Source organism: Bufo bufo, chromosome 1, assembly GCF_905171765.1.
Source record: "Bufo bufo chromosome 1, aBufBuf1.1, whole genome shotgun sequence".
Taxonomy (NCBI): Eukaryota; Metazoa; Chordata; class Amphibia; order Anura; family Bufonidae; genus Bufo; species Bufo bufo.
Genome location: NC_053389.1, coordinates 259,626,721 through 259,650,921, shown reverse-complemented (window position 1 = coordinate 259,650,921; position 24,201 = coordinate 259,626,721). Strand labels below are relative to the sequence as shown.

Genomic DNA, 24,201 nt, shown 5'->3' with positions numbered 1-24,201 from the left:
TATCAGCCGTATATACAAGTGGCTGGGTATTAGGAGAAGAACATAGCGGTAAAGAGCTATTAATGGAAATGGTGGATCATTTTTATTGCTGTTGGAAGGCAGATGTCAGTTTGCAGATGCCGAGGAAGGAATATACCTTGCCTTAATGCCATTTACTGCAGATTAACACATTTCAGTTTTTTTTTCTGTGTTTTCCTTTTGGTTTGAACAGTAATGTTAATTGAAAGTGGGTAAAGTTGTCATTAATGGCTCCCCAGGTAATGATCTACGCTTCTCTCACTCTGTCAGCAGCAGATGGGTAATGACATTAGCCATTTACAGGTATCTGCTGCATCCTAAATGACTTTTCTCTGATGGCTTTGATATACCATGTGTTACCAAGCTTTCCCAACCTCCTGAAAGGCAAATATATTTAACTATAGATTCCCCATGCTGGCCTTGCTGCTTAGCTAGTCAAATATGCCGTTCAAGACTTTCAGGAACCTGTAGGCACAGACTGTCTGACTTCTTAGACTCCACCAGTTAAAGGGGTTATCCACAACCTATAATGCCCCCCCCCCCATATACCTGGGTCCCTCACACAGATTGTACTTACCTCGATCCCCACCACCTGCTTAGCTTCTGATGCTGGCATGGCCGCCTCTGCATATCCCCGTCATGCGGATAGGACATTGTGTACATTGTGTGTGAGGGGCCTAAGCATATGGGGGGGGGGCATTATAGGTCTTGGATAACCCCTTAAAGTCAACCACGACTTACATCATGTATGGTTTTCATATTTTTTGGTAGAGCGGTACGCGCCTCACAACATGTAGCGGCCTCTGCAGCCTACCCCTCGATAGCCTCCTCTCAATAACACAGCACTGTACCTACTTAAAGCTACTTTCACACTAGTGGCAGCCTTCTCCGGCAGGCTGTTCCGGGAACAGCCTGCCTGATCCGTGCTGCTGCTAGTGCACTGTGCTGCCAGAAGTCCGCTCCGGCCCCATTGACTATAATGGGGGCGGGCCGGAGGTCTGACCGCAGAACGGCAAACATGCCGAGAGGCAGCCAGAATAAAACTATGACATGTTGGAGTTTTATTCCGGCCGCCTCTTGGCATGTTGTCCATGGGGCCGGAGCGGACTTCTGGCGGCACGGTGCATTAATGGCAGTATGGATCCAGCAGGGTGTTCCCCCGCCGGAACAGCCTGCCGGAGAAGGCTGTCGCTAGTGTGAAAGTAGCCTAACATATACTGCCAGTTTTCTGGTGTAAAAAAGTTGCAAACCTCATGTCTGCAACTTTTTAAATGCCATTGTATCTAATTTTAGGCAGAAGTGGCGTTTCTATGCCGCTCTTGCCATTTTCACAAGAAGAGTGTGGAGAAGACGGGGCCAGCAAGCCCAACGAATTTTTATTGTTTTGCCCCAGTTTTCTGGCAAAAAGAAGACTAAAATGTAGACCAGCTCCAAGCTGGCATAGATTTCACTTTAGGCACAAAAAATGCTAGAGGATGCACCTAATTTATGACGAAGCATAAATTAGGCTCATCTTCCAGCAGCGTAGGAAATATCAGACTGGCGTAAAAATGCTGGTCTATGATAAATCCCCCCCCATTTCCCTTAATATGCATTAGGCCTAATGTGCCTATGAGCACATCCATTCCTTGATACAACCCCATTCACTGCCATCATTGCTTATCCATGCATATTTGCCATTCAGGTGGCTCCTGAAGCATTTCATAAGGGTTCAACCTTTCCCATGAAGTAAATTATGTTTTGCTCTAGTATCATTGTAACATACTTACCTACAGTCCCATTTTTAAGGGAGTATCCTGTAAACCGCACCACAAAAGTGGACAAAAATATAAAAATTTTCACAATTTAAAGGTGATAAGTATGCTCAAATTGCCTTTTTGGGATCTGGGGAAGCTGTGTAATAGCCAATTTTGGGACTGTAATGGTGGCGATAAATCTACAGTGAAACATCCTCTATTCTACTATCACTGTTGGTTCGCCTTTTAGGGCTTTGAAAATTTGGGTAACAGATTTAGGAACTTTCATGCCGGATATTTTTGTCACCCAGCTTTTCTAGTAACAGATCTAAAAACAGCTTAAAAGAATACTAAAGACAATATACAAAAGCCATGAAGTATAACTCACCTTCCAGATGTTCTGTTGTAACAAGGCCTAGTGCTACCATAAAGGCAATTTTCTGGGGAGAAGGACGGAAACAGAATTAACATTAATACACATTGAGATCATGTTCAATGTCATTAAAGGAGAGAGTGAATGGGAAGGTGGTGTTCTAAGGCTGTATTTTCTTAAGAAAAAAAAAGTACCATACCTTTCCATGGGATGTGTGTGGTGTTACAGTTCAGCTCAGTTCAGTGAATGGGACTGATCTGCAATATCACACGCAACCTGTGGACAGCGTGATGTTAGAGATGAGCGAATTTCTCAGAAATTCGATTCGGCCGGTTCGCTGAATTTTTCGAAAAAATTTGGTTCGATCAGAATTTATTTGTGGCGAATCGTGCCAAAAAGTATATTTCCTGGCTTTATAGTGGTGTAGAACACTGTGCCTTGCAGTAACACGCATAGGGAGTCTGCTGTGGTAGTAAAACAATACTGTGAGTCAGTATGACATGCAAATGACAGGCGTCGCTCTTAGAATCACTGCACACTTCACTTATTTGGGCAGTTACGGGGCCAAAACTGACCAAATAACTCAAGTGTGAACTCAGCCTTACAGGTCAATGTTGGCGTCAAGAAGAAGCGCACTTTTACACCGTCGGCAGCTGATTCCACACCTGTTCTATTAAATGCTTATACAAATAGGGCCCCCCTGACAGAGTGGAGAGGGTGTCAGCAGTAAGTTTGTGCTGACATCACTGATTATTTTGTCCTTCCTCTGATCCGTCAGAACAATAACCCCCAAAAAACGGATCCTGTCTGTGGAGCATCCGCCTTCACTCGGTCAGCATTTGGTCAGTAATCATCAGTATTGCTAAAGCCAAAAAAAACAGGAGAGGATCCAAAACTGAGATGACACGTGAATGGAATATTTGCATGTCTTCTGTGTTTTGTACCCACTCCTGCTTTTGGCTACCAAATCATAAGCCAATTCTGATGCAAAATAGGGACCATGTCATGCAAGCCTTACAGCTGTTACATAGACAGGATCCGTTGTGTGTCAAATTTTTTCTTCCTTCTGACAGATCAGAAGAAGGGTCAAATAAATGATGATGTCAGCCAGGCCGAAAGGAAAAATAGTGGCCCAGTCATGAAGTGGGGAGGGTGGGAACAGCTTGAGAAGTCCACAGACTGGCCCTATGACATAGTGGTGAGGTGGAAGCAGCACCAGAAGGAGGCCACAGAGTGGCCCAATGACAGAGTCTGGAGGTGGCAGCAGCATTAGGAGTACACTAAATTGATTGTCTGTAGTGATGGACGAGCATCTGCCGGGATGGTTTGCGATCGTGCGAACACGTTCAAATGTTTGCGAACCACAAGTTTGCGGCGGGTCCCATTCATTTTAATGGCAGGCGAACCTGAAAAACCTTCAGCTCATATTTGCAGCCAAGAAATAATTACTAGAAGTGCACAAATTGTCCCACAACATGGACAGTGACATACCAGATGTATTATTAAAATTTCCGATCTCCATTCATTTTTTTTTTCAATGCGAAATATCGGCAATTCAATTTTCGCGTACGCGCATGCGCAAATGCACTATACAGTACCCAAATGCACTATAAAGAAAGTATATTGGTATATAACACCCCGCTTCAATCTGTTCTTTTGGGGGATGACTGGTATATCACACCAGTAGAAATTATTTGTTCCAATAACGCTTGTCCCTCTATATACCTGCAGAACCGCACACAACTGCCGCACAATACAAATGCACTATAATATACTTTCTAACATAGAAAGTATATTATAACATTGTACAAGGAAGGCAATCCATTAGAATATACATGAAGATAAAACGTAACCTTTAATAATTTTACTAGGAGGGTCCATTCACACGTCCGTAAGTGTTTTGCGGATCCGCAAAACATGGACACCGGCAATGTGCATTCCGCAATTTGTAGACCGCACAACGCCGGCACTATAATGGAAAATGCCTAATCTTGTCTGCAATTGTGGACAAGAATAGGACATGTTCTATTTTTTGGCGGAAACGGAAGCACAGATGCGGAAGTGCGGATCCGCAAATGCGGATGTGGATCCGCAAATGCAGATGTGGATCCGCAAATGCGGACAGCACATTCTGGCCCTATTGAAAATGAATGGGTCTGCGCCCGTTCCGCAAAATTGCAGAACAGATGCGGACCCATTTTGCGGACGTGTAAATGGAAAAGATATCCGTCAAAATGAAAATATATTAAATTATTAAAGTTAACCAAAAAGCATAGATGTGGTAGGCAATAACAAGTGCTCGGCGGCACTAAATCAGTTGCTCGGCGGCACCAAATCAGAAACCATATGTCCTACCACAATCCGGGGGGTTCCAGTGCACATCGATGAATCCAGGAGGGAAAGCAAAAAAACATCCATCCCTGGGCTAGATGATGATGTGGTATTGAAGGACAGGTTGGACAAAGAACTGTCCCTGATATTGCCCTACAGGGGGGTGCTATTCTGGCCCTGATAGCCTAACCACAGACCACCCTCCCTGATAAGAGCGACCCCGTCCGGAACCTTACCCTATATAAAAATGGCCCTAGTAAGCCCCTAGCCTATACGCCCCTGACTTCCAGATAATCACTATTTAGATCTATGTGTTTTTGACTCATTATAAAAGTATATTATAAGTATATTGCACCCCTCTGTGTATCACACATATCGATAGTACACCTATACTAGTGCTTAAAATTACCTTTGTGGCCCTATTAGCTAGCATTTGGTGTCCCTAACAGCCTGTCCCTGCTCCACACAGCAACCTCTCCCTACACTGGCAAAACACTGAATGTAAAATGGAGGCCAGATCAGGTTTATTTATAAGGTAGGGGGTATGTCCATGTGCTGAAATGTCTCAATTGGCTGTCCTGTACCACCTGATGGATGTGTCATGAGTCAAAGTTCTTCACAATGTAAAAGAATATGGCGAATCGCGAACACGCAAAGTTTGCCGCGAAACGACCGCCGGGCGAACCGCAAGGCCATCTCTAATTGTCTGTTCTTGACAATCCTGTTTGAGAAGGGTCTACCAGCTATAAGCTGAACAGTGGTAGGAATCTGGCAATCCCCTGCAATTGACATGGACATTAGAAAGTTCCTATTGAAGTCAATGGGCTGTCTGCAGAACTCTTGCATATGTCAGGTCTTCCAGAGTAAAAAGACACACTAGGGATATGGTCCTGTCATAAAAAAGAAACAACATCTCTTTGTTGAGGAACAAAATTAACCAATGAGTACTAAGCTCAAGTATTACCTCAGGATTTTCCTCCTTTTTCTTTTTGGTAGCTGGGGGTCCCTGAGGAGGTTCTTCACAAGGTTTCTTAATTTTTGTTTTGATCTCTGGTTGGCTCTGAACTTGAGGTTGTATGATAATTACCTAAAACACATGACACAGTCTTGATTAAAAAAAAAGTGGTGTTCTAAAATCATTAATTGGAAAATAATGACCAAAGTAAAGACTTGCCAGTTAAACCCAGATAGCAGCGCACATCCTTTTTTCCTATTCTGTTTTTGTTTTCTGATTGCAGATTGTGTTATTTTATTTTCTGAACATGATTATGGGGGCGCCCATCTTGTCTGAGCTGTCCTTAACAGCACTTATAAAGCATTAAGAAAATTGCTTTATGGCAGCCCCATTGGCCATAGACACAATGGTCTCGAGGGGACCCTATAGACTTCTATGGGAGAGTTTTCTAGGCATGCTCTGTGACCTCGCAGAGGGCATTGTACAAGGAAAGAATAGATGAGCTTTGACAATTACCTATTGTGAATGGTGGATCCTGTCTTATCTATCATTCTAATCCTTTCTGTAATATCACCTCAGTGTATAGATAAGCAAGTAACTGCAGTAAAGTGATCTGTACAGGCCAAGAAGTGGCGCTTATTATTAGTCTTAGTGGCCAGTGCGAAAACTGCAGGATTTTATGTTATTTGTTTAAATATAGATATTGACATGGAAAATTAAAAATAACATCATCGGAAATTCTTAAAAAATATATTAAACATAAAAACATGATTTAAATAGGTTATTTTCTGATCACACATTCCCTTTAAGTACATGGTTACATGGCTCTAGGTATGCTGGGCGTTGAAGTTTGCAACAGCTTGGAGAGCCACCAGTAGGAAACCGCTGACCTATACCCTTACATTAAATGAATTCTACATTAGATGGGTTCATTGCTAGAATCTTATAGCTTCCCTAAAGTGATCCTGATGTGAAGGAATGTGGGCTGTTCATGAACCAGAAGCCTGTATTGAAAGAAGAGTGAGTTGCACAATCAAACGATGTCCATAGCACATAGAACTCATCTAGTCATAGGTTTGCTTAAAGATGTCAACTGATGGTCTAAAGATCATCCATAGAAGCTTATACATGAGACAGTGCTGGAAATGCAGCTAAAAAGTGTGGCATGAAAGCACAAATCAGACGACAAAACATAACATCGGTCCTCCTCACGATTAGATGGGCAAATTAACATACATAGCCTCATAGTTCCCTCATAGTTCCTCTAGGACAGTGTAGTCCTGCACAGGTTTTTGCCATCCAATAGCAAAGGGAAGAGGGCCAACCAGGTTTAGGCTCCCTTTCTCATTCCCATAGAAACTGCAGTTTGCCTCTATGTTATATTTATACCTTGACAAATGGTCATCAAGAATTTACAATCCCAATTCCCAAAAACTTGGGACGCAAAATGCAAAAAAATGTAAATAAAAACAAATCTCATAGACCCATATTTTATTCACAATAGAACATAGAACACATATCAGATGTTGAAATTGAGACATTTTACAATTTCATGCATTGTCTTGGTGAAATACACAAGGCCTTCCCTGAAAGAGACTTATAGATAAGAACATATGTTGTTCTAAAACCTCTATATACTGTTTAGCATTGATAGTGCCTTTCCAGATATGTAAGCCGCCCATGTCAAAGGCACTAATGCAACCCCATAACATCAGAGATACAGGCTTCTGAACTGGATGCTGATAACAAGCTGGATGGTCCCTCTCCTCCTAAGTCTGCAGAACACAGCTCTTGTGATTTCCAAAAATAATTTCACATTGTTATTCATCTGACCACAGAACAGATTTCCATTTTGCCTCAGTCCATTTTAAATAAACATTTTGGATCATGTTGACATATGGCTTCTTCTTGGCATGATACAGCTTTAACTTGCATTTGTGTGTTCACAGACAATGATTTCTGGAAGTGTTCCTTAGTCCATGCAGTGAATTACAGTACAGAATCATGCCTGTTTTTAATGCAGTTCCACCTGAGGTCCAGTAGATCACAAGCATCCAATATTGACAGACGGCTTTGTCCCTTGAGCACACGGATATCTGATGATTCTCAAAAAATTTTGGTGATATTTTGTGTTGTAGACAGTGGGATATTCAAAGTATTTGCAATTTTACATTGAGAAACATCTTTCTAAATTGTTCAACAATGTTTAGACAGTTTTTTGCAGATTGATGAAGCTCTGCCCATCTTTGCTTCTTTTTATGTGGCTTAGTAGCATATTCCTCCTCCAGCTGTTTTTTTATTAGCTTACTTTTCCACCATTTTATTACCCCTGTCCCAACTTTTTTGAGGTGCATCAAGTTCTTAACGAGTTCATGAAATTGTAAAATGTGATATGTGTTCTATGATCAACTGTGGAAAAAATATAGGTCTAGGAGATTTATGAATCATTGCAATAACTTTTTATTTACAATTCTTTACATTTTACACAGTGTTACAACTTTTTTGGAATTGGAGTTGTAGATGAAAAAAATGTAAAAAAACGGATTCAACCTACCTTGCTGTCAGCGCTGATTAGGAGCGGTTGAACTTTGATGCCATCATTGACCACAGAAACGTTGCTGGTGTTAATTGGGTTTGCATTGCTTGGCGAGGTGGATATAATTGCGTAGGCCACACCTCCACTACTTAGAGGCGAAGAAATTGTTGGTTCCAGTGAGCTCTGAGATTGGCCGTTGGAAGCCTGGAGGTGGCTGACGGTGTTGTTGGCAGTGGGAAGGGCTGGGCTGGGGTTTTTGATACTGACCACCGTGGCCTTTTGAAATGTAGGGGGTTGTTTAGAAGGCTGGTCTCTGCAGAGGGAGATGGGAAGGCTTTCTGGAATCAGAGTCTTTGGCCTAACCTGTAATAAAATGTATAAAAACTCATATGTAAGTAAGTAAGATCAAATTATTTGTAATGAAAAATAAAATTGAGTTGGTTGGGTATGGAGACTGCGAAAGTAGCAATCACAACGAGAACTCAACACTTCGGGGTCCATGGTCTACCCAACCAAATGTGAGACCCGCACCTATCAGACACTGGGGGCATATCCTAGCAATGAGCCCCCAATGTACAAGATTATACACCCCCTTTAAGTAGGACTGCCCACATGACTCTTAAGCTTGAAAGAGCAGGGATGTAAATAAATAAATTAAAAGTTATACTGAATCTTTTCCCACATAACTATATAGCAATCTGCTCAGCTCCTCAGGTTCTGTAACATGCTGTCTGCAATTTGGACTGCATGCGTATGGTGAGAGGTTCTCTTTAAGTTGGTAATATCTACCCAAAAGCCATTTACAATTATTTTTTTTCTTGGGAGATACTCTGTAACCCCTCACCGCCACAGCCAGTGATCTAGTAATTTTTTTTAGAGTTTTTATTTGTGGGACCAGTTATATTTTTTAAGCCATCATACTGATGTAAATATACCGTATTGATTAACCTTTAGTAACCCTTTCTGGTAGGATATAGCATAGAAAAACAATTATGATGTATCCATATTTTTTGAGTTTTTATGTTTTATCACTTCTGCATAATAACTAAGCTGCTTTAAAAAACAGATCACTTGTTTTTGTACTGCTATAGCATAACTTGTTTAATTCTCTGTTGACTGTTAGTAGCTTGTTTTTTTCATAATTCTAGGACTTGCTTTTTTGCAGGATGAGCTGTAATTTTCATTGGAACCATTTCAGAGTACATATTAAATCACTTTTTATTCCATGTTTTTTGACAGAATGAACAAAGCACTGGCATTGCAGCACTCACTGTCCATATAAATGACATGTCATGTGGATCAGAATGATTATGGATATGCCAAATTTCAATATTTTTTATGTTTTACTAATAAACTTTCAAAGACCTAAACCATTTTAGGCTAGGTTCACATCACCATTTTTTCAAGAAAGAAAAAATAGATTCTGTATTTTAAGCATCCATTATGGTAATTTATGCACATTTTGCATCTGTTTTAGACACTCCCGTGTGAGATCCGTTATTTTAAATGAGAAAAAAAAGTCCTGTGTGCATGTGTTTTTTTTTTTTTTTTGCCACACTCTAGCTGTAGTTTTTATTTGTACTACTTTCGGGTTCATATGATTTTTTAGATTTTTTTTCTTCATTTTTGGTAGGCGGGATAAGCAGAAAAAGATGTTCTGACATTTTTTTTTTATATTTGTTTACAGCATTCATCAAGTGTGTGAAATAACATGATAACGTTATAGTATGAGTTGTTATGGATATGGTGATACCAATTATATTGTTGTTTTTTTTACTTAATTTTTATTTTATTTATTTTCTTCTTAATTGCAGATTGATGAAGCTCTGCCCATCTTTGGAAGAAGTGGAAGAAGTGCATATTTTTCTTATTTTTTGCATTTCTATTAAACTTTTTTAACCTATTTTTCTAGCCATACCAGGGGCCTTTAACATGTGATCATTTGCAACAAGGGGTTAGCTATAATATACAGCTGACACCTGCTGCATGCTGGATCAGTCCCTGAGCTTGTGTCGTCACTGCACAATACATGTATAGTGTGGGGGAAGTACCCGTTTGCTTCACCATGCATGTACGGTAGAAGTCGGAAAAAGGGTTGATGGGATATTCAGATTGGTTTTTTTGTTGTTTTTTTTACAAATGTCACTTGTTCATAGACTGTGTCTGGTGTTGCACCACACTCTCAATTAAATAAAATAAATGGGGCTACGCTGCCATACCAGATGAAGCCTACAGCCTAAGGCCTCATGCACACGACCGTGGTGTGCATTGCGGTCCACAAATCGCGGATCCGCAAAACACGGATGGCGTCTGTGCGCGTTCCGCAATTTGCGGAACGGCACGGACAGCCTTCAATATAAATGCGCGGACAAGAATAGGACATGTTATATTTTTTTAGCGGGGCCACAGAACGGAGCAACGGGTGCGGACAGCACACAGAGTGCTGTCCACATCTTTTGCGGCCCCATTGAAGTGAGTGGGTCCGCATCCGAGCCGCCAAAACAGCGGCTCGGATGCGGACCCAAACAACGGCCGTGTGCATGAGGCCTAAAGTGGAGATGTTTTGGGGAAATAGCAATCTTTTTTTTAAATCCAAATCCTTGTTCACACTGCGTATTTTGCTGGACTCTGCACCAAGATTCTGGTGGCAGATGCATGGGATCCGCTTCCTAATGTTTTTAATGGACGACTTCGTAGCCATTCGCCTCCCTTTTGGTATGGATGTGCCATTGTTTCAAACCACAACCATGTCCCTTCTTGGCATCGTGTTTGGAAAGATGCAGGAAACCGCGGCTGGTGTCTGCTGAACGATTTAGCACTATTCCATAGGGTTAAACGCTAAGCGGGCATTCTACCACTGAACCACCAATGCCAGGACTGGCATTGGTGGTTCAGTGGTAGAACTAAGCGGGCATGCAGCATTCAAAGTGAAAAACCGCGGCATTCCTGATGCAGAATACGCAGCCAATTTTGCAGAGGTAAAATCCTGCTATATATCATGCAAAAATACATAAAAAAGGTAACATACTATAAGTCTCAGTGTGCCGTAACAACTACAATTGACACATAAAATCTACAACAGCTGAAGATCCGCAGGTTTCCTAACCCCCACAACAGATAACAGATAATTATTTTCCTCAAGGACAGAATGCGTATTTGGTATTAAAACAGTAATTTTTAGAAAATGATAGCAAAAGTCTTTCAAATATTGAACGTTACCATAAACATCCAGCCAAACATCATTCAGTAACATCCACAGAACATGTGACAAACACTAAGCAGCATATACTTGGCAAATAATTCTCATTTTCCTCATAGGGGGTAGTGCTGGAGCACATAATAAAAAATAAAATCTCTTTTAAAGCGATCGCCCATTATAATTTATAGATTTAACAACAGCGTTTTATGGGACACTGGGATGTGGAATGCAAAAAATCAACATCCAAGAGTAATAAACAAAATGTAGTCTTTCTTGTATAATTGCTACACAGCAGGCCTAGAAATGAGTAAGAGATGTAGTAAGCTTGTTCTCCGTGTTCATCAGTATGTAGACATTTTAGAGGAAACAAAGGGGTTAATTTTCTCCTGATCCTTTCCATTTTCATGTTTGGGTTTCGGTGTGCTTAGCCTCATACTTCAGACAGAAGAATGGATGAAGGCTGATGCTGCAGTCAGTCGTCTTACAGCCGGACGGATGTCTGATTTAAAGGGTCATTCCCATCTGGACGTTTATACAATATCCTCAGGATATGTTATAAATGTCCAATAGGAGCAGGTCCCACCCATAGGACCCACTCCTATGGCAAGACTGGAGCCCCGTTGTATAAAGTCTAAGGGGGACATTGATTGATCAGCAATTTAGACACCGATCTTAGTCCACGTCCACTGCTGCTTGATGCGCCTAAGTTATGTAGAGGCTGGCCTCTCTATAACTTAGGCGCTTTACCAGCGGCCGTGTGACTTTCTTACATCTACACCAGCTCCCTTGCTAAGTCATTTTCTACACCAAAAAGAGGAGTAGATAATGATGAATCAGACGAGTCACTCCCCCTTTTTCCACCACCTCGGAAAAGTGGTATGGCCGGGGAAAAGCCGCACATTCAGCCACAATTCCCCTTTGCGACCAAATCTGCGACAAAAGTAAGACAAAAGGTGTTGTACTTCCCATAATAAATGACCCCCTAAGTGGCTAATAAATTTGGCAGATCTTGGACTGTCCTAAAGGTAGAAAATGAAATCTATATCTGCTATGAGCAGGCTTAGGCCCCTTGCAGACGAGCGTGAGCGAAATAGGTCTGGATACGTTGCGGATGCGCTCAGTGAAAAATGCGCAATTTCACAAGCAAGTTCAGTCAGTTTTGTCTTCGATTCCGTTCAGTTGCTCAGTTTTTTTCGCGTGGGTGCAATGTGATTTAATGCGTTTTGCACGCACGTGATAAAAAACTGAAGGTTTACAAACAACACCTCTTAGCAACCATCAGTGAAAAACGCATCGCATCCGCACTGGCTTGCAGAAGCGATGCGATTTTCACACAGCCCCATTCACTTCTATGGGGCCGGCATTGCGGGAAAATCGCAGAATATAGAACATGCTGCGATTATCACGCAACGCACAAGTGATGCGTGAAGAACCTCGCTCATGTACACAGACCCATTGAAATCAATGGGTTCGGATTCAGTGCGGGCGCAATGCGTTCGCATCACGCTTTGCACCCGCGCTGAATTCTCGCTGGTCTGCAGGGGGCCTTAGATTTGCACTAAAACCATTTAGTAACTTCACCCACTTTTCTTGTCACCTTTCAGAAACTGGCAAATGGCAAAAAAAAAATTACAAATCTTAGCACAACTATTATGTGAGCCATCATTTGCAACTTTTCTAGGCTAAGATACTGGCACAAATTGATTGATAATCCCCCCTCCCCCCTCTTCCCCCATGTCACATAGGGGATCTGGAGTTGTAAGAATAAAGTAGTGCCAGCCACTATAAAGATCATGCCTATCAGGAAACCTATCAGTCTAGCATTTTTGACCTGGACAATGGTGTTCATAAAGAAATAGGGGGACATTTACTATGTGATGTATGCCACTTTTCAGACATCACAAGAAAAGGTGGCATGTCGGAGGCAGGGAGGTGGCATCGTAGCAGGTCTACAACATAAAATTTTATTCACGACAGAAACAGAAACCATTTATCTTTATTCATGCCAGAAAACTTGAAAAAAGCAAAACGGCCGGCGGTAGGATGCTCTAACTCTATGAGAGGCTTGCACCTCTGCATAAATTTGGTACACCCTTTGGAGGTGCAGCGGGAAGAAAACGCCGGTCTTGATAATTGCTCCCCTTAGAGTGTAGGCTAAGATGCTAAACCTGTTCTAGAATGTATTGATTTCCATGATATTAATTTCTGTAATACTAATTACAATGTATTCGGTTCAGTGCTGCAGTCGCTAGTTATTGCAGCATTAGTCTTAAGTTGTTAATTTTTGATTAAGGCACAGTCTTTGTTAGAGACGTTTGCAGTGTTGGCAAGCTTGTCATTATAACATTCGCAGCTCTTGTCCTTGTGAATCTGAATAAGTGGTTGACTGCTTAAACGAGGAGCGAAAGTAATAATTGTCTATACACATTCATTTGAATTCTAATGGAATACACCTAGCAATTATACAGGGGGGTGGCGGTTCACCTCTGTGCAGGAGCTTGAGCTAGACAGTGAACCAATGGGAAAATAATCAGCGCTCTCAGGAATATCATTTAGATGGGGAAAAAAAGCTTTTAGTGGCCAGGAGCTTGACAAATCCGTCATATCTATTAAAAAGAGGACATACCATATGCCTGTGTATTTGTCCTTGGCGTAATAATGTCAGAGGTGTACATAGTCAGAAAGGGTAGTTTCACACAGTTTTTTGGGGACATTTTTGCATTTCTTGTTGGTTTTCTCTGTGTTTTGGATTTTTTTCCAGTACTTTTAACAATGTTTTAGTTTTGTTATGTGGCTAGATGTTAGCGTAAAGGAGTTTTCTGGTTTACATAAATATACTTAACATTTATAAAGATAGCTGTAATTTTGTAATGCATTCCATTTACCTTTACTGCGCCTATCTTCCATTCTGGGCATGACCATGTCCATGCAGATCTTTCTTATTTCCTATGATGTTATGTCCATGGGCAGTAACAGGAGCAGTGATAGAGGAGTGTCTATGTAACATGGTGGGTGGGAGGAGCTATAAACTGGCTGGGCTTTGTTAAGGGCAGTGATAGGGAAGGAGTGTCTATGTAACATGGTGGGTGGGAGGAGCTATAAACTGGCTGGGCATTGTTAGGGGCACTAGTGCTAGTGCTCTGGCAGAGAAGGAAGAAGTGCATCATGGGTTTGGTTGGATACAGGAACAGTAAGTTCTACATACAGGATGGAAACAAACCAGAGGGATTTGTTTGGTGAAAAGAGATCAGCAGAGTCCAAATTGAAGAACAAACATGGAGGAAGATGTACATGAGGTAAGGCTACTTTTACACTCGCGTTTTGGGTGGATCCGTCATGGATCTGCCAAAACGGATCCGTTACAATAATACAAATGCATGCATCCGTCATGAACGGATCCGTTTGTATTATCTGTAACATAGCCAAGATGGATCCGTCATGAACTCCATTGAAAGTCAATGGGAGACGGATCAGTTTTCTATTGTGCCAGGTTGTGTCAGAGAAAACGGTTCCGTCCCCATTGACTTTGTGTGCCAGGACGGATCCGTTTGGCTCAGTTTCGTCAAGCAGGCAGCGTTTTGGTGTCCGCCTCCAGAGTGGAATGGTGACTGATCGGAGGCAAACTGATGCATTCTGAGCGGATCCTTTTCCATTCAGAATGCATTAGAATGTAAAACGATCCATTTTGGACTGCTTGTGAGAGCCCTGAAAAGATCTCACAAACGGAAAACCAAAACGCGAGTGGGAAAGTAGCCAAAGCAACTACATGAGCATATCTGCTAAAAAAACATAGTAATCAGAGAAAACCCCTTTAAGGTATATAATGTCTCATAAAATGCAGTACATACTAATATTTTGTAGGGGTGTTTTTGTATTGCAGGTGAGCGTTTTTAGCAGTTTGGGAATTTTTTGTTTCTAAAACATAGCATGTTCTAGTTAGGCCTCATGCACACGACCGTTGTGTGCATCCGTGGCCGTTGTGCCGTTTTCCGTTTTTTTTCGCGGATCCATTGACTTTCAATGGGTCCGTGGAAAAATCGGAAAATGCACCGTTTTGCAGCCGAGACCGTGATCCGTGTATCCTGTCCGTCAAAAAAATATGACCTGTCCTATTTTTTTGCCGGACAACGGTTCACCGACCCATTCAAGTCAATGGGTCCGTGAAAGAACACGGATGCACACAAGATTGGCATCCGCGTCCGTGATCCGTGGCCGTAGGTTACTTTAATACAGACGGATCCGAAGATCCGTCTGCATAAAAGCTTTTTCAGAGCTGAGTTTTCACTTCGTGAAAACTCAGATCCGACAGTATATTCTAACACAGAGGCGTTCCCATGGTGATGGGGACGCTTCAGGTTAGAATATACTAACAGAACTGTGTACATGACTGCCCCCTGCTGCCTGGCAGGTGCTGCCAGGCAGCAGGGGGCAGTCCCCCCCCCTGTAGTTAACACATTGGTGGCCAGTGGGCCCCCCTCCCTCCCCTGTAGTTAACTCATTGGTGGCCAGTGGGCCCCCCTCCCTCTCCTGTAGTTAACTCATTGGTGGCCAGTGGGCCCCCCTCCCTCCCCTGTAGTTAACTCGTTGGTGGCCAGTGGGCCCCCCTCCCTCCCCTGTAGTTAACTCGTTGGTGGCCAGTGCGGCCAGCCCCCCTCCCTCCCTTGTAGTTAACTCGTTGGTGGCCAGTGCGGCCGGCCCCCCTCCCTCCCCTGTAGTTAACTCGTTGGTGGCCAGTGGGCCCCCCCCTCCCTCCCCTGTAGTTAACTCGTTGGTGGCCAGTGGGCCTTCTCCCCTCCTAATTAAAATCTCCCCCCTATCATTGTTGGCAGCGGAGAGTACCGATCGGAGTCCCAGTTTAATCGCTGGGACTCCGATCGGTAACCATGGCAACCAGGACGCTACTGCAGTCACGGTTGCCATGGTTACTTAGCAATTTGTAGAACCATTATACTTACCTGCGAGCTGCGATGTCTGCGTCATGTCACTTACCAGTAGGAGGAGCTCCCGGCCGGACGCAGACATCGCAGCTCGCAGGTAAGTATAATGGTTCTACAAATTGCTAAGTAACCATGGCAACCGTGACTGCAGTAGCGTCCTGGTTGCCATGGTTACTGATCGGAGCCCCAGCGATTAAACTGGGACTCCGATCGGTACTCTCCGCTGCCACCAATGATAGGGGGAGATTTTAATTAGGAGGGGAGAAGGCCCACTGGCCACCAACGAGTTAACTACAGGGGAGGGAGGAGGGGGCCCACTGGCCACCAACGAGTTAACTACAGGGGAGGGAGGGGGGGCCCACTGGCCACCAACGAGTTAACTACAGGGGAGGGAGGGGGGGCCCACTGGCCACCAACGAGTTAACTACAGGAGAGGGAGGGGGGGCCCACTGGCCACCAACGAGTTAACTACAGGGGAGGGAGAGGGGGCCCACTGGCCACCAACGAGCAACGAGTTAACTACAGGGGAGGGAGGGGGGCCCACTGGCCACCAATGAGTTAACTACAGGGGAGGGAGGGGGGGGCCCACTGGCCACCAACGAGTTAACTACAGGGGAGGGAGGGGGGGCCCACTGGCCACCAACGAGTTAACTACAGGGGAGGGAGGGGGGGGCCCACTGGCCACCAACGAGCAACGAGTTAACTACAGGGGAGGGAGGGGCGCCCACTGGCCACCAATGAGTTAACTACAGGGGAGGGAGGGGGGCCCACTGGCCACCAACGAGTTAACTACAGGGGAGGGAGGGGGGCCCACTGGCCACCAATGAGTTAACTACAGGGGAGGGGGGGCCGGCCGCACTGGCCACCAATGTGTTAACTACAGGGGGGGGGCTGCCCCCTGCTGCCTGGCAGCACCTGCAAGGCAGCAGGGGGCAGTCATGTACACAGTTCTTTTAGTATATTCTAACCTGAAGCGTCCCCATCACCATGGGAACGCCTCTGTGTTAGAATATACTGTCGGATTTGAGTTTCTCGATGTAACTCAAATCCGACGGTATATTCTAACATAGAGGCGTTCCCATGGTGATGGGGACGCTTCAAGTTAAAATATACCATCGGATTGGAGAGAACTCCGATCCTATGGTATATTAACTCCTGACTTTACATTGAAAGTCAATGGGGGACGGATCCGTTTGAAATTGCACCATATTGCACCATATCGCATTGTAATTCAGGACAGGTCCGTTTGGCACCGCACGGCCAGGTGGACACCAAAACAACTTTTTGTCCGTGGATCCTCCAAAAATCAAGGAAGACCCACGGACGAAAAAACGATCACGGAAAAAAATACGGTCATGTGCATGAGGCCTAAGGGTGTGTTTTCAGCAGGTGTTTTTATAGGATGTGAAAAACACCATAAATTTTGTATGGCGGACCATGCAAACAGCAGGTCCGTCATACATGGGCACCAGCCGTGTGCACCCGGCATCACGGATGCGGACCCATTCAATTGGGTCCGCAATCTGGGAGATGCGGTGCGGTGAGGAACAAAGGCACAAACCAGAAGCACACAGAAGCACTACGGAGTGCTTCCATGGGTTTTCTGTCTGTTCCTCCGCACCACAAAAAAGTAGTGCATGCACTACTTTTTTGCGGTACGGACCGTCGGATGTGGATCGCGGACCCCATTCATGTGAATGGGTTCGCGTACCACATGCGGCGGCCCAACGGTTGGTGCCCATGCATTGGAATGTTCGTTGAATAAGGCCTCATGCACACAAACCTTATTCAAGGAACATTCCAGGTAACACTGATACACTGGGTAAGGCCTCTTGCCCAGGACCGTATGCCCTCTGAGATATGATCATATGAGTGCGGGACAATAGTCCCGCGGGTGGCCCACGTAATCTATGATGCTGTGCGCTCCCGTGTGCACGATCAATGACGCTCCGGGACATATGTCCCGCTCACGGACCCTATATATCTCGAAGGGCATACTGTCATGGGCAAGAGGCCTTATTCCTAGTGCTGGGCCTGAAGAGGGCGTGGCATGACAAAGGGATTCTCTCTTTGCTCTTGAATTTCTAAATCATGTACCACCATCTCAGGATCTGCACTAGGCATAACATAGCTCATAAGGGGTGCCTGGAGCATTCCCTTAAAGTGAAGGTCCATTGTATGTGATTTTAGTTTCATTTATTGAAGAGAGAAAAATGTATCTTTTTCCAATGTTTGTCTTTTTTTATTTGTTTTAGCTATTTAATTTTTATTTTGAAATAAATTTCAATGGAGCGGCCATTTTGGAGACACACAATTCTTTCCAGTATTGTATGTAGTAGTGTATGCTTGTGAGCGTGTGTGTTTTGTGGCAGTTGAAATGAATGGGAGTCAATTAACAGAGGAATGTCATTATTACAATCTCCAGGAAGTGATAAGGGACAGCCCCTCCCCATAGACCAGGGAATGACAGAAGAGCTGTAAACAGTTTTATCTGTATGCATAGTGTTAGGCCCCTTTCACACGAGTGAGTATTCCACGCGGGTGCAATGAGTGATGCGAACGCATTGCGCCCGCACTGAATCCGGACCCATTCATTTCAATGGGTCTGTGTACATGAGCGTTGCTTTTCACGCATCACTTGTGCATTGCGTGAAAATCGCAGCATGCTCTATATTCTGTGTTTTTCACGCAACGCAGGCCCCATGGAAGTGAATGGGACTAAATGAAAATCGCATCCGCAAGCAAGTGCGGATGCGATGCGTTTTTCGCAGATGGTTGCTAAGAGATATTGTTTGTAAACCTACCGTTTTTTATCACGCGCGTGCAAAACGCATTAAATCGCATTGCACCTGCGCGATAAAAACTGAACAACTGAACGCGATCGCATACAAAACTGAATGAACTTGCTTGTGAAATCGCGTATTTTTCATTGAACGCATTCGCAAAGCATCCGGACCTAATCCGCTCACGCTCGTCTGCAAGGGGCCTTAAGGTGGATTGAGACGGGATTGAACGTTCGTTCCCGACAATCTGCCCATCTAAAGGTGCAGCTGATCACCCGATGAACGAGCGAAACGCTTGTTCATTGGGTGATACTATCGTTAGTGCAGGCACCTACATTATTGTTTGCGGACAGGAGATCGTCTAAACAGCGATCTGCAGCCCAGAAACAATGCAGATGTATGACGATGAGCGATCACAATTGTGATCGCTCGTTCTCATACTGTGGAGGTGATCGCTGTGTGTAAATGCAACGCTTCACTACCACTTAACAAGCAGCCAACTGTCAGGAAGAAGTGGTTCTTTCCTGGCAATCTGCTGCTCCTCAGCCCGTCTAAATCCACCTTTACTATCCTGCCTTATATCGTCCTCCAGCAGTACAACAGACTTGTCAATAACTTGCACACTTTCTCATGATGAGACGACTCTGTTCAACATGTTCCAGTCTGTATGAAAAAAGCAGGCAAATAATCTTAAGAAAACAGTTACTGTTAAATAAGTTACTGTTTTAGTTACCTGAGGTAGCACTGCTGGTCCATGTCCTGCCAATCTGTGCAAGGATCTGACCTGAGGGACTTTAATTGGCACTGCAGTTATAGTACCCAATGTCTAATTCAAAAAGAGAAAACAATTGATCAGTCAAAGTTAGCATTTGGACAAGAAAATACAGAGAAAAACATGGCTGCTTTATTCCCAAAACAGCACCACACCTCTAATAGGTTGTGTGTGGTATTGAAGATCAGCCAAAATTAATAGAGCTGTAATACCATGCATATCCCGTAAACAGGTGTGGCACTGTTTTTGGGAAAAAACAGCCATGTTTTCCTAATGCTGTACCGCCCCAGGAGTGTTCCTTGGGGCAATGGTAGTATGAACACAGTTTCATAGGCGACTTTCAACCCAATGTCTGGAAGCTGGTAATTCTGAGCGTACAGGGAGTGCAGAATTATTAGGCAAATGAGTATTTTGACCACATCATCCTCTTTATGCATGTTGTCTTACTCCAAGCTGTATAGGCTCGAAAGCCTACTACCAATTAAGCATATTAGGTGATGTGCATCTCTGTAATGAGAAGGGGTGTGGTCTAATGACATCAACACCCTATATTAGGTGTGCATAATTATTAGGCAACTTCCTTTCCTTTGGCAAAATGGGTCAAAAGAAGGACTTGACAGGCTCAGAAAAGTCAAAAATAGTGAGCTATCTTGCAGAGGGATGCAGCACTCTTAAAATTGCAAAGCTTCTGAAGCGTGATCATCGAACAATCAAGCGTTTCATTCAAAATAGTCAACAGGGTCGCAAGAAGCGTGTGGAAAAACCAAGGCGCAAAATAACTGCCCATGAACTGAGAAAAGTCAAGCGTGCAGCTGCCACTTGCCACATTTCAGACCTGCAACATCACTGGAGTGCCCAAAAGCACAAGGTGTGCAATACTCAGAGACATGGCCAAGGTAAGAAAGGCTGAAAGACGACCACCACTGAACAAGACACACAAGCTGAAACGTCAAGACTGGGCCAAGAAATATCTCAAGACTGATTTTTCTAAGGTGTCGGGATTCGAACCCATGACCAGCCACATCCCAGGCGGTAGCCCTGCTTACTAGGCTACCGTCCTCTCTGGACATTCCTCCCTGAAGCCTATTAGTTAACCTCAGTCTTGCCAAGCCTTGCTCATTACCCTTGATTCCCCACACCTGGTACTTCCCTATATAAGTCCAGCCCCTTGCACTCCAGTTTGCTGATTATTGAGCTCCTGAGCCTTGATCAAGCTTCTCCTCATCTGCTGCTCTTGTTACTATTGAAAGTCCACTGCTGACCAGGAATTGCCTACCGACTACTCTTCTGCTTGTCCCTACCTACTGAACTGCTACCACCGTTGCCATCCGGATTGTCTGACTACGCTTACTGCCGCCTGCCCTGACCCACCGCCTGCCTACCGACTACGCCTCTGCCAGACTTCCTGCACCTACTACCTGCCTGCGGTCCTTGCCACTGGGCTCCACTCCTACCTCCAGCCAGCGGTCCTCTGACTCAGGTGAGCCTGTAGGACAGTTACATAAGGTTTTATGGACTGATGAAATGAGAGTGAGTCTTGATGGGCCAGATGGATGGGCCCGTGGCTGGATTGGTAAAGGGCAGAGAGCTCCAGTCCGACTCAGACGCCAGCAAGGTGGAGGTGGAGTACTGGTTTGGGCTGGTATCATCAAAGATGAGCTTGTGGGGCCTTTTCGGGTTGAGGATGGAGTCAAGCTCAACTCCCAGTCCTACCTCCAGCCAGCGGTCCTCTGACTCAGGTGAGCCTGTAGGACAGTTACAGAATAATCAGCCAAAACTATGGAGTCCGCAATGGCCACTCTGCGTAAGCAGGTCTCCGAACTTCAAGAATTTGGTACTACATATCAGGAGAAATTTGCCCAGCTCCAAGGCGTAGTCCAGAGCCAACAGAGGGAGATTATTGAACTACAGAGGCAACTCCTGGACGTCCGCGGCGTGCCCGCAGACACCCGCATGCCACTCCCATCAAGATTCAGCGGCGACAGACGCCAGTATCGGGGGTTTCTAAACCAATGCCGCATCTATTTTCAGATGTACCCGGCCCCCTTCACCAGAAAAAGAAGGTGCTATTCGTGGTCAATCTCCTGACGGATGAAGCATTAGAATGGGCATCACCATACGTGGAGACTAACAGTCAGCTCCTGGACAACCTAAACAACTTCATCACCGCCATGAGCCAAGTCTTCGATGACCCCAACCGCTGTGCGACAGCCGAGGCGCGACTACATGGTCTGCGGCAAGGGAGACGCTCAGTCGCCGAATACACCGCCGAGTTTCGCCGTTGGGTCACGGACACCACCTGGAACCCAGCGGCACAGAGAAGCCAATTCCGGCGAGGCCTGTCAGAATTAATAAAGGACGAACTCGCCAGAGTTGAGGCCCCGGACGATCTGGATGACTTCATTCAGTTATGCATCCGGATATATCAAAGACTCTCCGAGAGGAAGAAAGAAAGACTCTGGTCCTCGGACCACAGACCCACTTACTCCTTCTCTTCCACCGCCCAGCGCGACCCCCAGTCAGTAACTGAACCTATGCAGGTCGACGCTCTACGTAGGTCTCTATCCACAGCTGAGAAGGAGAGAAGGCTGGCCGAAAACCTCTGCCTCTACTGTGGGGAGCCGGGTCATTTTGCCATCAAATGTCCTCATAAGATCCGAAAGACTATTGCCGTCACGGAGCTAAAGGAGTAACCACAAACTCCAACCCCGCCAGCAGCCCCTGAAAATAACAACACGGCGGCTCATGGATCCCACTTCATCATCCCCATCCTCATCGACATTGAGGGGCGACAACTCCCCTGTTCAGCGATGTTAGACTCCGGGCGGGAGGCAACTTCATGGACCTAACCTTCGCCCGCGAAAAGAACATTCCACGGACAATCAAGGCAGCCCCCGTTGACCTGGAAACCGTCGACGGATCCCCACTCTCCTCGGGGCCGGCCACTCATGAGACCACCGAACTACAACTCCTCATAGAACCAGATCACCGTGAAAAGATCCACTTCTCTCTGATCGCTTCCCCGAAGTTACCAGTGATCTTGGGCATCCCATGGTTGGCCACCCACAACCCCTTGGTGGACTGGGAAACCCGCTGCATACGATTCCCATCCGAGTTCTGCACGCTAAATTGCTCCCACAAACCCGTCCTTCCACCCGAAGACACCACCATCTCTAAACTATCCGTCAAGGATCTGCTACCCCCTCAATACCGCGAGTTCCAGGATGTCTGCGACAAGAAAAACGCAGACAAGCTGCCACCACACCGACCCTACGACTGCCCTATAGAACTGTTGCCCGGGGCCGAAATACCCTTTGGCAGTATCTACTCCCTCTCAGAGCCTGAACTCAAGGCTCTGAAAGAGTACCTGGACGAGGACCTGAGGAAGGGGTTCATCCGGCCCTCCACCTCACCCGCGGGAGCCCCCTTTTTCTTCGTAGAGAAAAAAGACTCCTCCCTGCGTCCCTGCATAGACAACAGAAAGCTTAATGACATAACCGTAAAAAACCGGTACCCGCTCCCACTGATTTACGAACTCCTTGAGAGACTCCGGGAAGCGAAGATCTTCACCAAACTCGACCTTCGAGGGGCCTACAACCTCGTCCGAATCCGCCCTGGGGACGAATGGAAGACCGCCTTCCGGACACGTTATGGTCATTTCGAGTACCTGGTCATGCCTTTCGGACTCTGCAATGCTCCCGCCACCTTCCAGCACTTCATTAACGACGTCCTCAGGGACATGCTGGATCTGTTTGTAGTCGTTTACCTGGACGACATCTTGATCTTCTCTGAAGACCTCGAGCAGCACCGCGAACACGTCCGCAGGGTACTGCAGAGACTCAGACAGAACTCTCTCTATATCAAGCTAGAGAAATGCGAGTTTGAGCGAACCACCACTCAGTTCCTCGGATACATCATCTCCCCAGAGGGCCTAAGTATGGACTCGGGGAAGGTCCAAGCTGTGATGAACTGGCCCGTTCCGAAAAACGAGAAGGAGATACAAAGATTCATTGGCTTCGCCAACTTCTATCGGAAGTTTATCCGGAACTTCTCCAAGGTCATAGCACCAATCACCTAACTCACCAAGAAGGCAGTCCCCTTCTCCTGGACACCCGAGGCCCAGGAGGCCTTCACCAAGTTGAAACTCCTCTTCACTTCTGCCCCAATCCTAATCCACCCGAACCCCGAGCTCCCATTTACAGTCGAAGTGGATGCATCAGACTCTGCGGTGGGGGCAGTTTTGTCACAACGGACAGGGGAGAGGATGCTATTACACCCGTGCGCATATTTCTCCCGCCAGATGTCCCCCTCCGAGAAGAACTATGACATCGGGAACAAAGAACTACTGGCGATCAAGGATGCCTTCTCCGAGTGGAGACACCTGCTGGAGGGAGCCACCAACCCCATAATCGTACTAACTGACCACAAGAACCTCGAGTTCATCCGCAGCGCTAAGAGACTCTCAGCCAGACAGGCCAGATGGAGCCTATTCTTTTCCCGCTTCAACTATCTCATCACCTATCGCCCTGGATCAAAAAACGGCAAGGCTGACGCCCTCTCC

At 45.3% G+C, this 24,201-nt stretch overlaps 1 protein-coding gene across 1 annotated transcript in view; it reads right to left on the bottom strand.

Moving 5' to 3' along the window:
* Positions 1-24,201, bottom strand: part of PHF21B (PHD finger protein 21B) — a 140,280-nt gene that overhangs the window by 21,677 nt on the left and 94,402 nt on the right. Inside the window, exons 5-8 of the mRNA XM_040435193.1 lie at positions 19,602-19,694; positions 7,968-8,312; positions 5,423-5,545; positions 2,143-2,194 (exon numbers count right to left, since the gene is read on the bottom strand). Of these exons, the coding sequence (XP_040291127.1) occupies positions 2,143-2,194; positions 5,423-5,545; positions 7,968-8,312; positions 19,602-19,694 (613 nt within the window). The remainder of the gene's footprint in view (positions 1-2,142; positions 2,195-5,422; positions 5,546-7,967; positions 8,313-19,601; positions 19,695-24,201) is intronic.